At 50.9% G+C, this 15050-nt stretch overlaps 8 protein-coding genes across 8 annotated transcripts; 4 read left to right on the top strand and 4 right to left on the bottom strand.

Annotated features, from left to right (window-relative positions):
- Positions 1–229: 229 nt before the first annotated feature.
- On the bottom strand, positions 230–1223 carry N7477_002444 (RTA1 domain-containing protein; the record flags this gene model as incomplete). The annotated part of the gene is made up of 4 exons (XM_056964107.1): positions 230–461; positions 493–721; positions 778–1020; positions 1073–1223. The coding sequence occupies 4 exons, from the start codon at positions 1221–1223 to the stop codon at positions 230–232; spliced, it is 855 nt and encodes a 284-aa protein (XP_056824060.1).
- A 1019-nt stretch (positions 1224–2242) lies between these two features.
- On the top strand, positions 2243–3171 carry N7477_002443 (uncharacterized protein; the record flags this gene model as incomplete). The annotated part of the gene is made up of 2 exons (XM_056964106.1): positions 2243–2622; positions 2688–3171. 2 exons carry the CDS (start codon positions 2243–2245, stop codon positions 3169–3171), a joined length of 864 nt encoding a protein of 287 aa, XP_056824059.1.
- Positions 3172–3559: 388 nt separating this feature from the next.
- On the top strand, positions 3560–4837 carry N7477_002442 (uncharacterized protein; the record flags this gene model as incomplete). Its single annotated transcript, XM_056964105.1, has 3 exons — positions 3560–3649; positions 3702–3820; positions 3856–4837. 3 exons carry the CDS (start codon positions 3560–3562, stop codon positions 4835–4837), a joined length of 1191 nt encoding a protein of 396 aa, XP_056824058.1.
- A 176-nt stretch (positions 4838–5013) lies between these two features.
- On the bottom strand, positions 5014–6709 carry N7477_002441 (CocE/NonD family hydrolase; the record flags this gene model as incomplete). Its single annotated transcript, XM_056964104.1, has 2 exons — positions 5014–6271; positions 6294–6709. The coding sequence occupies 2 exons, from the start codon at positions 6707–6709 to the stop codon at positions 5014–5016; spliced, it is 1674 nt and encodes a 557-aa protein (XP_056824057.1).
- A 488-nt stretch (positions 6710–7197) lies between these two features.
- N7477_002440 (Hsp20/alpha crystallin family protein) lies at positions 7198–8346 on the bottom strand (the record flags this gene model as incomplete). The annotated part of the gene is made up of 1 exon (XM_056964103.1): positions 7198–8346. The coding sequence occupies one exon, from the start codon at positions 8344–8346 to the stop codon at positions 7198–7200; it is 1149 nt and encodes a 382-aa protein (XP_056824056.1).
- Positions 8347–9988: 1642 nt separating this feature from the next.
- On the top strand, positions 9989–11671 carry N7477_002439 (putative pyridine nucleotide-disulfide oxidoreductase; the record flags this gene model as incomplete). The annotated part of the gene is made up of 1 exon (XM_056964102.1): positions 9989–11671. The coding sequence occupies one exon, from the start codon at positions 9989–9991 to the stop codon at positions 11669–11671; it is 1683 nt and encodes a 560-aa protein (XP_056824055.1).
- Positions 11672–11922: 251 nt separating this feature from the next.
- N7477_002438 (putative general amidase) lies at positions 11923–13676 on the top strand (the record flags this gene model as incomplete). Its single annotated transcript, XM_056964101.1, has 4 exons — positions 11923–12102; positions 12179–12716; positions 12797–13462; positions 13537–13676. The coding sequence occupies 4 exons, from the start codon at positions 11923–11925 to the stop codon at positions 13674–13676; spliced, it is 1524 nt and encodes a 507-aa protein (XP_056824054.1).
- Positions 13677–13800: 124 nt separating this feature from the next.
- Positions 13801–14776, bottom strand: N7477_002437 (oxidoreductase, short-chain dehydrogenase/reductase family; the record flags this gene model as incomplete). Its single annotated transcript, XM_056964100.1, has 3 exons — positions 13801–14215; positions 14267–14581; positions 14661–14776. The coding sequence occupies 3 exons, from the start codon at positions 14774–14776 to the stop codon at positions 13801–13803; spliced, it is 846 nt and encodes a 281-aa protein (XP_056824053.1).
- Between the last annotated feature and the right edge of the window lie 274 nt (positions 14777–15050).

The following is a 15050-nucleotide window of genomic DNA, read 5'->3' as shown; positions in this document are numbered from 1 at the left end:
TTTTCATGATCTTGAGAATCTCCATACAGTGATACCGTTACCTAGTTCGGTGACGCAGACCAGTGTCACTTAAACCCTGGAACCTTCCAAAGGTGACATGAAATTGGGTCGTTGGTAGAAGAAGGAGTGTGCAGAGATTGACGCGTGTTCATCATGGTATTACAATGCCTTTGAATCAAAATACGCCTTACTCCTGTCCGTTCAAACAGAAGTCGTAAGGAAACATACTTCAAACAACAGCCACTGTGGTAGCATTACCTTCACCGATAAGGCAACTGCATCTCTTCAGAATCTTGAGAATTTCCCCCTTCCCATTGCCCAGAATGACAGCAGGATGATATACGTTCATCACCACCATGGCAACAAACATCAACAGTGCATCAAAGATGTAACCAAACACCTCATGCGTCATGAGATATCCATCAAACCCATACTTGTACTCGATGAGGCGAAAAATCGACCTGATCAAAAATGAGCGCGCTAACAACATACAAAGCCATTAGGACAGTCACCCAGTTGCGCTGCTGCCAGCCCTGGCCTCGTGTCATTTGGCGCTCGTTTGTAGATTTTATTGTTGGGGATTTCGTGATGCGATAATGGAATACCGCTGCGACGACGACAAAGAAGCCGAAGAATAGGAGTTGTACCACTAGACCACCGATCACAACGTTGGATCCGGTGGTGCGCATGCTGCTGGAGCTGCCGGCCATGAGGCCACCGCCTGTAGGTATATGAGTGATTACTATCATAGTGAATAGTAGAGAGGCGTTGACGTACCGGCTGATTGGAGCATAAAAGAGAAAACGTCGCCGGCGACGAAGAGCTTGGTCACCCATTTGACAGGGACTAGGCTTGACTTCTCTGCTTGTAGGTACGTGACAAGTCGCCCGAGAACCATGTATACCGATGCGGCGTATAACGGCGGGGCGAGCAAGATCAACACGGACTGCAGAGCATAGATAGTCACGGATGTGAGGTTATCATGACCGAGGCATTTGCAGATATAGCCGATGATTTGGACTGTCACCCATTAGCGTCTTGCGGTCAAGTCTGCTTCATTGAGGCAACCTACAAATTCCTCCGATTACGAAAGGAATGAAGTACCAGGATTTGGCTTTCGTCAGTTGTAATATGTGATAGGCCGTTGTGAGAGCGAAGAGAATGATGAAGATCACACCGGCCGCAATGGATGGCTTGTAGCCATAGAGATTATCGTGTTGCATCTTGAGATGTAAGGGGTCTTGACGGTATCAAGATATATTGATAACATAGGGGATCTGGGGGGTTTAAATGTGGGTTGACTGCTACTTAAGCCACAATTAGCCGTGTCAGCCTCGCATGGATCCTTTCGCACTAGATCCAAGCTACTCCAGGGCCAAAATCCAAGACTATGGTGGGTGATTCAATTCAGAACATAAGAAGTGTCATTGGTGTAGAATATCTAGGATACCGAAGCTGAAAATAGACAGCCCACAATTGAGCATCAAAGAGCTTTTTATTTGTTGAAATAAAATAGGAATGCCTGGCGAGTCGCGCATTTGAAGCGGTTCAGGGCCAAGCGTGGGTCGGTGGGTCCTCGAATTCGAATCCGTATCCGAATTCGAAATCGAAATCGTATTCGATTTCTTATCCGTGTTCTTACAACATCCAACTGCGCCGCTATCCCACTCTATTCTTCTAGAACGTGTGCTTTGGTATCAGCATGGGCCCGCGCAGGTCCCATCGCAAGTCGCGTAACGGTTGTCCCGAATGCAAAAGGCGGAGACTCAAGGTGTGTTCCTTTTCGTCCACGTTCGACATCCTCTGATGCGAGTTCTAGTGTGATGAGCGATACCCATGTACCAACTGCGTCAAACATGGTATCTCATGTACTTTTGTGGTTCGGACCGAGCAATATAGAACACCGACATTCAGTGCATCCCCAGCGTCGGAGTCGCGGGCGCATGCTCAGCCATCTTCACTCCCACATCCTGTGAGCCAAGCGCCGACTCCGCAAGGCGACTTCCTTGTGAAACTAGCAATTCCTGAGGACGCAGTTGGGTCTCCGAATAGACTTGACTTGCTAGGGATTCTTCCCAGATCGAATCATGATGCGCCAGTGACCTATGAAGATTGGGGGATGGTAGCGGAACTGATGCACCATTACTGTTCTGTGACTTGCGATACCCTCACTCGTCGAGAAGACGTACGTTATGTCTGGCGGGTGATTATACCCACCGAGGGGTACGCAAACAAGTATGTCATGAACGGGATTCTGGCCATCGCTGCCATTCATCGCGCGTACCTCTATCCAGCCCAGAAAGACAAATATACCAAGGCTTCGGCATACCACCTTGCCGCTGGTCTGAAAGAATTCAGAGAGCTCATATCATCACCTATTGACCGAGATAACTGGCAACCGGTGTACTGCTTTTCCTCAATGATCTGTATGCATCTTTCATCGGCCACAATTCGACTCAATGCAGATCGTTTGCCTTCTCCATTAAACGACATGATAGAAATGTTTTCCAGTGTCAAGGGATTCCAAGCAGTGATGAAGCCATTTCTGCGCTTTCTCCAGAAATCAAAACTTGGTCCCATCGTGAATTCGGTCTGGCTCGAGGATGATCCCATCATTTCGAGGTAAGCAGTCATTCACTTCAAACTGTGAAGAGCCAGCAACTGATTCCATTACTCCTACCTAATAGCCCCGCTCTACTTGCTCAATCTTTACTTCCCCCGGATGTTTGGACCCAAGTCGCTCGACTTCATAAGTTCATCGACGAATATCCGTTCCCGCAAACCCCATCTGAGTCCCCTCATCAAGACCCCAATAGCGACGAATCTGCACAAGAAAATGTAGATATCCGAAAAGACTACAAAGTGGCCATGAAGTTCTTTGAAGTCTCAGTCCGCCAACTTGAACTAGCAGGCCCGCACGTAGAGACCGGCATGGTCTTTCTCTGGGCCTATCCGCTGTCAAAGCGGTTTCACGATCACTTGATCTCACACCACCCCGCTGCTCTGGTTTTGCTGGCTCATTATTGTGTACTGCTTCATATCGTGAATGATTTCTGGTATATGACCGGCATGGGCCGTGAGCTGTTGAAGGATATCGAGGCTAAGATGCATCCCGGATTTCAGGAGTGGCTGGTTTGGCCGAGGCGGTGGGTTTTGAATCGGTCAATCTAGAAGTTGGATATCTTCTTCTTATTGACTTTGGAATACCGTACGATAGTTGCGCCGCCGACAATTCTTATAGAGAGGGCCGCCAGTAACCAAGGTCCAGGTACGGTCCTTTATCTGGGAGAAACCCCCGTGAGTCATAGGTACCATGGGGATTGAAGAAATCGAAACGTCGAAGGCTGTTCAGTCTCGGTTCAATGGGTTGGATAGTACAGGGAACCATCGGCTCTCCAGCTATATAGAAAGATTGCGTGGTGATAACTTCATAGAATGGATGCAGCCCCCAGAACCAGATTGGGGAAGCATCTGCTTCTCGGGAATGGTCCGCTATCACGCCCTTTGACAGCACCGCACGTGATTCAGGATGATGCGTCACAGTTTTCTTTATAAAAGCATGACTGCGCCTATTGTAGTCCTTTTCCACTACATCCTGTTACACATTGTCATCATGATGCATCATATTGAGTCTTTCGAGCTTCCCAAGGTGCGCGACAGCGTCAACTCTTCATTCATGTCCTAGCTGACACCAAAGCCAGTGGATTTCGAAGCATTCCCTCGACGCATCTCTTGTTTTGGCTGGAAGTGCAAGTCCCGCTTTGTCCATTCAGGACTTGATCGAGCTTTCCTCAGACAAGCAGACAACTTCCCGCAATCTGTCTGTGGAGTCGTTGAAGTTGACTCTAGGCCCAGGAATGGCAGTCTAAGTCTTCGGCAGGAGATCTCCCGTCTCTACGATGGAGTCACGGCAGAGAACATCCTCGCGACGAATGGAGCAACAGGTGCCAATTCGCTTGTCTTCCAAAGCCTGCTCAAGCCTGGCGATCATGTCGTTGCCATGTATCCTTCATATACCCAGCTTCTGTCTATCCCCAAAGCCACTGTTGGAGAGAACATCACATATTGGGCTCTTGATCTAAACAATCAAGCCCAGGGAGATCTACAGCAGTTGAAGGACATGATCAAGCCCACCACGAAAATGATTGTGCTGAACAACCCCAATAACCCCCTAGGTACTACCCTGAGTCTCGGAATGCAACACGCAATAGTCGCCCTGGCCCGTGAACAGGGTCTAATCCTTCTGGTTGATGAGATTTTCCGCCCATTGTTCCACGACTCGACAAACCCGCCCTCGTTTGTGGAGCTGTCGGAAGAGTCTGACACGGTGATTGTCACCAGCTCCATGAGCAAAGTCTGGGGACTATCTGGTGCCCGAGTAGGCTGGATCGCAACGAAAAACGCCAAAATTCTCTCCGATTGTTTGAATATGGGTCTCTATACGATGATGGCCGTAGGCAGCATTGATGAGGTCATCGCTGCGGAGGCTTTGAGTGATCGATGCCGGCCTCAAATTCTGGCGAAGCATCTAGCAATAGCTCAGAAGAATCTCAGCCTCCTGGAAAACTTCGTCAATAGACACGCAGGTGTTTCGTGGATCAAACCAAGCTCAGGAGCGACAGCTTTCGTACGATTCTCTTCGAAGGGAGCCCCTGTCGACGATGTTGAATTCTGTCTGAGGTTGAAGGAGAAGAAGGGCGTTTTGCTGGCCCCTGGAAGTCTCGCCTTTGGATTGGCGGCTGCTCAGGACTTCCGTGGGTTCGTCCGGATGCACGTAACCGCTCCTCCGGAGAAGGTGCAGGCAGCTCTGGACGCGATTGATGAATACTTGGACTAGGTAAAAGGCTTTTGTTTTTCAAAATCTGCTATAGCTTGATGTCAAAGCGGAACCATATCTGAACGATACCATGGTATTTGTACCGAAAAACACACCAGAGAACCTTTCTCGGTCTTTCTTGCCTTCTAGATGCGAACCGCAAACCACCACCGCAGAATGGTACTTGAAATTGGCAATCAAACAAGAGAAGCAGCAGGCAGCACAAGCTGCGATACTCCACCAGCGATAGTGATAGTATGCTTCTGAGGAATAGTCTTATCACCACGCAGCCGGTCCTCGATTCCAAGACTTCTTGCATACATTGGGAATGAACCGCCCGCTACAATAAGCCTCATACGCGTGCCACCTTTAAATCGATGAGCACAGTCTTGTAGATTCAGGGTCAGTGGCTTAGTCATGTCACGCAACGGGTCAAGCGCCCGATATAGCTCAGTTATATTGTGGGACACGCCGCAGGCGTCAACCTCACTGAGCCTTATGAAAAGGTCTGCAATGGGTGGGTCGCTTCTGTGCATCAAACAAACCGATGGGGTACCCAAGACCTCGAGGTCTTCAGACAGAGGCTCGCTCGTGAAGGCGAGTACGTCTGATCTGTCTGCGTAGGCGCTGTCGTCCACGCGTCCACCAGAAGACATCCGATTGCCTCCAATGCTAGGGGTTGGCCTCAGGGGGTCGAAGACAAAGGAAGCAGGGCTTGTGTCCTGCACAGGATGCTCTGCTCCAATACCGTTGTTTTCTTGTAGAAACAAGGTCTTCGGTCGAGTGTCTGGAGGCCAGGTAGGCATTGAGCGCCATTCCTGGGAGCCTGTGATGAAGATGCGGGCCCGACATGCATTGGATACCGGTTCCTTCCGACCTGGTCGCGCATCCTCGGTTTTCGCAACATTCTCAGCCAGGAAGGCTAGTATTTCGGGCATGGAATATAGACCCGAACCTTGAACATGAGTCCAGGGGCCGACCACGAGGCTTACATTTACGCCTCGGTCGTAGAGACATTGAAATTGGTGCATTGTTTGCGACGTGAATGTGTCGTACCAGCCGCTGATTAGGAGGATGGGGATCTTCGCACGCTCAAGAGCAACATGGTGTCGCCGTGACTTCCAGTAGTCATCCTCAACGTTGGGATGTTTCAAGTACTCAAAGAGCCATGGGGCCTTGTCGCCGAAGTATTTCTGCAAGCTAGTTTCCAGTGGCAGGCCAGCCACAGCCTCTTCAAGCTCCGACGATCGGAAAATGCTCAACCCCGGCATATTTGCCAGCCGTGAGAGAAAGCTTCCCTTCTCGTCATCAGCCCTAGACATCATGTCGCTCCAGGCTACGCGATCAAGTCGAAAGGACCCGGTCCCCCAGGCATGCCAGGCCTGATCATGAGGCGCAACTGGGATAACAGCTGCGACGCAATCGGCAGGCGGGTTGTGCAAAAGCGCCCACTGGCTGTAGCCGAGATATGACGCACCTCAGGGTCGCGAAGGAGCCAGGATACCAAGGCTGCTGGCGCATCCACGCGACAATATCCTGGCTATCGGCCTGTTCGTTGCTGCCTGGGTCGAACGTTCCCTCTGAACCATGGGTGCCGCGTGTGCTGACAAAAAGAGCCTGGTAGCCTCGAGCAGCGAAGATGCGGGCGTTAATGAACGAGATTCCTGAGCCTCGACCATAACAGCACTGGATCATAATTAGACCCGCAGGCTTACGGTTTTTGGGCAATTCAGGTGCGTAGAAGTCAGCGGCCAGCTTAACGCCATCGGTCATAGGGATCTTTATGGCTTGTGTTGTGTAGCTGCATGCTTCGGGGCCTGCACCAACATACCGTGCCCCCAGATAGTCCAGACTTGCTGCTGTAAAGCTGCGTTTCAACGGATGCCCTGTCATTGTGTTCTAGACTGGAAGTCGCAGGGGTAGTAGGGGATTTGATGACGGGACAAATTGATCAACACCTCGGGTATCATGCGAAGATTGAGAGGTTTCCAGCGAGTGTTTTTAGGATTCTCCATCATCCAATCTCCTGAGCCTGTTTTCGAGTCGCCAATTCGAGAAATAAGGGGAAATTCGCCATGACGTTGCGGTGCAGGGGCCTCTGATCATAACACAGCCACAGCATCGAAGTCCTTCTCGATCGGGAATGGCCCCGCACGGCCCATCAGTCCGATTCATCTAGTTCGAAAAGGCGTTTTCTTCTACTAAGATGCCATGAGAGCAAGCATTTTCTAAGTATGGTAATAGATCAGAGGGAGGCAAATGTGGAATTCATGCCACTCACGGAGCGGACTTTGCTCATTAAGCGCAGATAACAACAATAACTAAAAATGATAACATTGACAAATTAGGTAAATGCACAAATCACACAAACCAGATCCCGGCTACTGCACGGGGATCTTGACATATTCCCTAGTCTCTTCCTCCTCGTCGCTTCCCTCTGGAGTCAAAGTCGCTTCATCAACATGCATTCCGTCTTTCTCATTCACGACATCACCGTCTTCAACGATGATCTTCTTCTTGGACTCGGTCTCTGACTTGATTTTCGGCACAATCACCGTCAGAATACCATCTTCCAGCTTGGCAGTGATCTCATCGACAGAAACAAAGGCTGGGGCCTCGCGCGTCCCAAGGCGAATCTCGCGCTGGAAGACGCCGACCTCGCGGGATCGCTCTTCCATTGCCAGAGCCTGGTGCAGTTCTTCGCTCATACCGGGGCGGTACACGACCCCAGCAAGTCTCAGAACAGACTCTTCGGCGTCATAGTCGATGCTAAGATCATTCTTCTTGGCGCCTGGGAGGGTGACGTGCATAATGTAATCGGTAGGGGTGTCGAAGACATCAACGGATGGAACAAAGTCGACATCCTTCTCAGGGGTATCAACCGGGAACCCGAACTGACTGGCCAGCTGGCGCAGGAAGTCGAAGTTGGCACTGGGAGGGCCGTGGTGACGGCCTCGGCCGTGACGTCCAAACCCATGAGGGCCTCGTCCATGGCCATATGCGCCGAAGGGTCCACCACCGGGAGGACCGTGGAAGCCCTTACCGTGATGGCCTGGTCCATGGCGACCCTTGCCGCATCCTCTGCCCTTGTGAGGTCCACCGTGACCCATGCCATGCTTGCCGTGCTTTCCCTTGCCACAACGGCCATGGCCACGCTTGTCGCCGTCAGTTTCAGATTCGGAAGCTGAGCCAACGACCTTTTCGCCAGAGGGCATCTTGGCCTCTTCGGTCGATGGGCCTGGGGTTGGCTCGACAGTTTGGTCTGCGGAGCGGGATGCTTCAGGGGCATCGGCACTGTCGTCGTTCTGCGGTCCCCAGTGGTGAGGGCGGCCATGGTGGCCCATTCCCCAGAAGCCTGGCGGGCCGTGGTGATGTCCACGACCACCACGCCCACCTCGGCCACCGTGTGCATGGGTATGAGGGGGACCACGGCGGTGACCCGGACCGGCGAAGAAAGGGTGATCCTCAAGGCCAGTCATGAACTGATCCCACGGATTTGCTGGTTGGTTGAGATCATATATGGAAGCCATATTAAAATCGGTAGTCAAAGTTGCAGTTGAAGTATAAAGATAAGACGTGTTTTTAATAGAGACAGTTGGGTTGAAAAAAGATCAGAAGATGAAGTAGTTCAGAATAATGGACCGAAATGATGGGATCAAGATTCCACGGTGAGGAATTCAACTGGTTTTATACATCATGAACACAGGCTGCCACGGTGACGACTCCCCAAGTTAGCCACCCACCCTCTGCAAGAACAAATCCATTACAATCATGTTGCCTTGAAAAGCCCGACGTCCGAAGGAGGGACCCGAAACCCTGATAACTGACTTGAGCAATCAGAAGCCAGAGGATAGCATCGACTGTGAGTAATCACACCACAGGATACCATCTCCGAAGAAACTAGAAGCTTCAAAGCTCGGGGAGGCAAAAAATTACGCGGAGTAGCGATGGAATTAGCTTAATCGGGAGATCTGAGCCTATATCCGAGATTCTGACTCATCGGCTTGCGCCACCCTTACGCGCCACAATCACAAATGTCAAAGAGACCGCGTGTCTTGAAGCTCAGGCATGTTTGGCTATGCAGATCATTGGTTGTAAATGATTCTGGAGGACAAGAAGAACGAGATGATTGGATATCTCAATTTTTGGATTTCTTACACTAGCAAATATATTCACCACCTGCGCAACCTGGGGAAGAGTAGTGCAGTAGACAGATGAGTTTACATTTCATATTTTCAATACTCGATAGATGAGATTCTGCTCTCATTACAATAGATGCTACCTCGGCGGGCCTAGGGACTTCCAACATACTCGAGACCACTAGTTTTGCGGTTCTTTTATAGCGTTCTCGGTATTGCACATGATAGATGAGTGAGCATTATAGCTTCCATGTGAGATCTCAAATGCCCAATTATAGGATGGAACGAGTTTAAACAAAGGAAGCAGAGCCAACAGATAAAAAAGAGCAAACCCTCCATCACATGAAGATGATTTTGCGGTGAGGAAATTTTTACTATGTGTAGTGTCGAGGAGAGTAAAGCTTCCATGGTTTCCCTCAAAGTAACGGCGAGACGTTCGATCAGTCTCTTCATGCTAGATCTTGTTTAGCACTTGAATTACTTTAATTACTTTAATTGATAGCAGTCGTATGATTGTGGGGCATCAAGGCACAGCCGTATATATCACGTGACGGTATTTTATTCCAGCAATCCTCTTACTTCGTCTCCTACCACATTCACCACTAATGTCCAATGCTTCTCAAAACAAATGCAAAGCTTTCATGACATGTGGATGGCGAAACTCCGTGCCTGAATCTCCCGACGGACACTAGTAACACGTGCCTGTACCTCTCACCGATCGCTCCGAAGGGTTCCGATATTCCCCTTGAAGAACAAACACTCCCAACCAGAGATGATAGAATGTCTACGGGAGCTCAGGATTCCGAAGCCGAGTGGATACCGGATCCCAGATTATCCCGCGGGTCCCGATGTTTCCCTTGGGCTTGTTCCAGGATGGAGGCTACCGAGGATGAACCGATGAGATCATCATGAATGGGTCACCGGAAGTGTAAAACAGACCTGGAAGCTCCTGTCGTTAATAGATCCCAGAATCCCATTATGAATTGCTCACCAATGCCATTTTGACCCTCTCTCACAATCACTCCCGATCATCATGCCTTCCAGGCTACTGGGTGTCGCGCGACTTCAGCCTGTCTATGTCCGATCGTCGACATGCAAACACCTCTTGACTCACTCAAATGGACATTTCAGGTTTCTTGCAACACACGTCGAGCACTCCGAAGCGATACCCAATCTAGATCACCAGAAGGAGCGCGTAGTAATTCTTGGATCTGGCTGGGGCGGATATACCTTGTCGCGTAAACTCTCTCCCAAGATTTACTCACCCATTGTGATCTCTCCACGGTCCTATTTTGTATTCACGCCTCTTCTCACCGACGCCGCTAGTGGGTCCCTGGATTTCTCCAACATTGTTGAGCCTGTGCGCGATTCACATGCCAAGATTGATTTTTTTCAAGCCGCCGCCCGTGCCATTGACCTCAAGAAAAAGACCATTACATGTGAAGCGACCGTGGTCCGAAGTGGTGTCACCGAGTCATCCCGCACTCAAGATGATGAAAGACAAGTTGATGACGGTGTCGAGACTACCTCAAAACACCCGATGAAAGAGCTGCGCGCATGGGAGCAGGGAGAATTATTCGAGGTCCCTTACGATAAACTCGTCATTGCCGTCGGTGCCGTCAGTCGCACCTTTGGGACCCCGGGAGTCCGGGAGAATGCACTGTTCTTCAAAGATGTCGGAGATGCCAAAAGAGTCAAGCGGCGCGTGCGCGAATGCTTCGAGCTCGCTGTGCTGCCGACTACCACCCCGGAGATGAAGAAATGGTTACTTCATTTCGCTATTGTAGGTGCCGGACCCACCGGTACTGAGTTGGCGGCATCACTGCGAGACTTTATCTACAAGGACATGATGAAGTTGTATCCGGCTCTTGAGGGGATTCCTAAGCTCAGTCTCTATGATGTTGCGCCCAAAGTTCTATCGATGTTTGACGAATCCCTCGCGCGATATGCCATGGAGACGATGAAGGGCGAGGGTATTGATATCAAGACATCTCACCATGTCAAGGGCCTACGCTGGGGCCCACCGGATGCTCCTCCTCCTTATGAAATGGATCCCAAGCGGTGCCTGACATTGGACACTGAAGAAGAGGGCGCCGTGGGCGTCGGCATGTGTGTTTGGGTCACGGGCAACGCGATGACCAGGTTGGTCAATAACACCCTGAGCAAGATCGATGCATTCCCAACAGAGTCTATTCATACCATGGACTCTAGCTTGAACTTATCGACTGCCCTCAGTCAGTCATGGGAATATAAAAAGATTTCTAACAAGAGTCCCTTGCTCGTCGACGGCCATCTTCGAGTACAACTCCAGAACCAAGATGGACAGACAGCAGTGCTAAAGGATGTCTTTGCTTTGGGCGACAATGCCACCCCAGAGACTGGTGCTCCTCCTGCGACTGCACAGGCGACCTTCCAAGAAGCCAAATGGTTGGCTTCGCATCTGAACAAGCGGGACTTGGATGACACTCCGCCATTCTCTTTCAGAAACTTGGGCACTATGGCGTATATTGGAAGCGAGAAGGCTTTGATGCAAATGCCCCACGACCCTCACAGCTCACGCAGCAAATACTTACCCCATGGACTGACGGGGCGCATGGCTTCTTTGATGTGGAACATGGCATACATCTCGATGACTATTAGTTGGCGAAACAAGTTCCGAGTGGCGTTCAGGTGGACTTTGAATCGTCTTTTTGGAAGGGATGTTTCACGATTTTAGTTTCAGATAGGAGACTTCATTCCAATAAATCAGAGTGTTGCCCTGAACCGAGGCTAAATCTTGACCGAAGCTTCTCCGCATTCCCTACCCCACCGTAGCTTAACTTTGCGGGCCTCCCCTGTTCGTCTTACAACCCACCATGGCCTCACGACAACCACCCTACGTGGCGATTGCCGAGCGCAAGCAAGCCGAGCTGGCTGCAGCTATTCCTCAAGAATGGCGACTGCCGGCACACATCATTCCCCCGGGGGATGCTCACAATCGCTGAGTCAATCACCGAGGGTCCCAAGCAGTATAGCCGGTTCAATGTGATGGACATCCCTCGTACCTGTGGGCTTCTCAGCTCTAAGGAACTCGAAATTACCGAGAAATACGATGTCCGCGGGTTGGTATCCATGATGACCGAAAGTAAATTCAAGGCGGAAGAGGTGGTACGTGGGTTCTGCAAGGTAAGCCTCCAAAATACCCTGTCTCTAGAAGAACGACAAACTAATTCTAGGACTCCAGAGAGCAGCCATCGCTCAGCAACTCACTCGATGCCTGACCGAGCCCCTCTTCGATCGTGCCATTCGCCGAGCTCAGGAATTGGACGACCATCTCCAGCGTACCGGTAATCCCGTCGGTCCTCTGCACGGTCTTCCCGTCTCAGTAAAGGATTCGTTCCACATCGAGGGCGTCGACTCTAGTATTGGTCTTTCTGCATTGGCATTCAAGCCCGCAAAAGTCAACGCCGATCTCGTGAACCTGCTCCAATCCCTCGGTGCCATTGTCATCGCCAAAACAAATGTCCCCCAAACTCTCGCGACACTCGATAGCTGCAATCACCTCTTCGGTCGCACACTCAACCCACTCAATCGTCAATGGACGGCAGGTGGTAGCACCGGTGGTGAAGGTGTCCTGCTCGCTATGCACGGATCGATGGTTGGGTTTGGTACCGACATTGGCGGGAGCATCCGAGTACCTGCAATGTGCCAGGGAATCTATGGATTCAAGCCGAGCCAAGGCCGCGTACCCTACGGTGGTCAGGAAAGTGGTCAGCTTGCTGGTAAGGGCCGGATCGCCTTGCAGGCAGTTGCCGGTCCACTAGCCCGCTCGGTCGCAGATCTCGCAGCCGTTATGGCGGAGATCGTGCTCGTGCGGAATTATTTGGTGAGGATTGTATTCCGGGCTATTGGCCTGCGCCCCCTGTCCCAATCTCCTTGGCTCCTCCACGAAACTTCACTATTGGTATCCTCAAGACAGATGGCCTTGTCACTCCCTTGCCCCCAATCACCCGCATCTTAGATGAAGTGGCTCAGCATTTACGGCGTACTCCTGGTATCGAAGTCGTCGATATTCCCGTTCCTCCTGTTCTGCCCAAATGCCAGGGCCTCGCGGGTCGTCTCATGGGCGTGGATGATGGTTCCACCATGCTTGATCTTGTTGAGGGCCAAGGGGAAGCTTTGATCCCCTGGCTGCAAGGCCGCATGAAGCGTGGCAAGGCACTCACCATCAAGCAATTGGCACAGCTCCAGGCTCAACGTGCGGAGATTGAGAAAGAGATGCTTAAGATGTGGACTTTGAATGCGGGTCATACTCGACGAGTCGACGCTATTGTGTGTCCCATCGCACCACACCCGGTTCCCGAACTAGATCGGTACAATGCCGTTGGGTATACATCGACATTTGTAATGCTGGATTATCCAGCTGGCACGGTACCTGTGCGGCCATTTGCGGAGTCTGACTTGGAATTGGGCAAGGCCATGGATGTGCCTACGTTGGGAAGCTGGGATCAAGCTAATCGGAAACTATGTAAGTGTTTCCTTTTGGGTGATTGCTCTGCGGATTTCACTAATGGAATGAACGATAGGGGACGAAAAAAACAGTTGACCGTCGCGTGTACTTGGGTTCACCGCTCAGTGTCCAGGTTGTCACACCGAAGCTGCATGATTATGAACTTTTCCAGGCCATGGAAATCGTTGATCGGGCAGTGCAAGGAGGCGGCTCTCTCGTTGCCAAGCTTTAAATAACCCCCACGACATTGTACATAGTTATGGCCTGATGAACTTTAGGAAAAATCATCCGACCCATGAAAATCATCGTAGAGACATGCATTGATATCATGTGAGCCTATATAGGAGAATTATCCCTCACAATCTTCCCTTCAGGTGCGAACCACCATCAGTGGTAATCACCGCTCCATTGAGGTGACTAGCAGCCCGCGATCCCAAGAACACAACTAGACCCGCGATATCCTCCGGTTTGCCCAAACGACCATTGGGCGAGTACTCTTCAATCTCCTTCAACCCACCTTTCTTTTCAATCAGACCACTAGCCATCTTAGAAGGGTAGAAACCCGGTGCAATGGCATTAGTCAGGATGTTTCGCGGACCAAGCTCGACAGCCAGATTTTTCGCAATGTGAATGGCAGCCGCCTTGGAAGCAGAATAGCTAGGCGTGGCGTTTTCACCAACGGTACCAATGCCAATACCAGCCACTGAGGCGGTGATGATGACCCTTGAGGGCTCGGCACGCGACGCCTTGACCGTCAACAAGGGGGTGAACCTGTCTTGGTCAGGTCAAGCGTTGGAAATTCCATCATTGCAAAAAACTTACTTTTGGATAGTGTAGAAGACACTCTTCACATTCAAATCCATGACCTTGGAGAACATCTTCTCGGGATGCGTATCGAATTTCTCGCCCCATGTCGCGCCGGCATTGGCAAACAGGATATCGACATGATCGGTTGTCTTGCTCACTTCGGCCACCAGTCGGTCCAGCTCGTCCATACGGGAGCTATCCGCTGGCACGGAGATGGCTTGGGCGCCGGGCCGCTTGTTCGGCAGGGCGTTTAACGCGGCGACAGCTTCGTCGCAGGCATCCTTCTTGCGGGAGGTGATGTACACCTTGGAGCAACCGGCTTGTAGAAGGCTGTTTTTCAAAAGATTAGAATCTATGATGTAATTTGTAACTTCATCGGCAATTGCCAGTTGAGGATGGATATACGAACCCCGAAGCAGCGTGCAGTCCCAGGCCGCGCGAGCCACCGGTCACGACGGCGACCTTTCCCTCGAGGGAGAAGATGCTTGAAAATTCAGCTAATTTGACTTGTTCTGTGGCCGACATTGTTGTTGCGAGTTGAGCTGGAGCTCAGGGGAGAAGTTCATATCCGGCTGTTATACTCGATTTGGACCGAGGCTCTCCAAAGTCGTTGCAGCCGAGACCCCGCAAATCCTGGACTGGAAACCGGGGAGGTGATTACTAATATCACCATGGACCTTTTGCGGTTCTTCCACGACATTTCTTCAATCTTGACAAGCTTCAGGTTATTATCTGAATGATGTACCTATTAGATTGTAGTGGTTTTGTGGAGCTGCAGCGATGAAGTGGTTGAAGGAGG

Source organism: Penicillium maclennaniae, assembly GCF_028827695.1.
Source record: "Penicillium maclennaniae strain IBT 15551 chromosome Unknown utg000003l:1.0-5670915.0:1.0-5674809.0, whole genome shotgun sequence".
Lineage (NCBI taxonomy): Eukaryota > Fungi > Ascomycota > Eurotiomycetes > Eurotiales > Aspergillaceae > Penicillium > Penicillium maclennaniae.
This window is presented reverse-complemented; position numbering and strand designations above follow the sequence as displayed.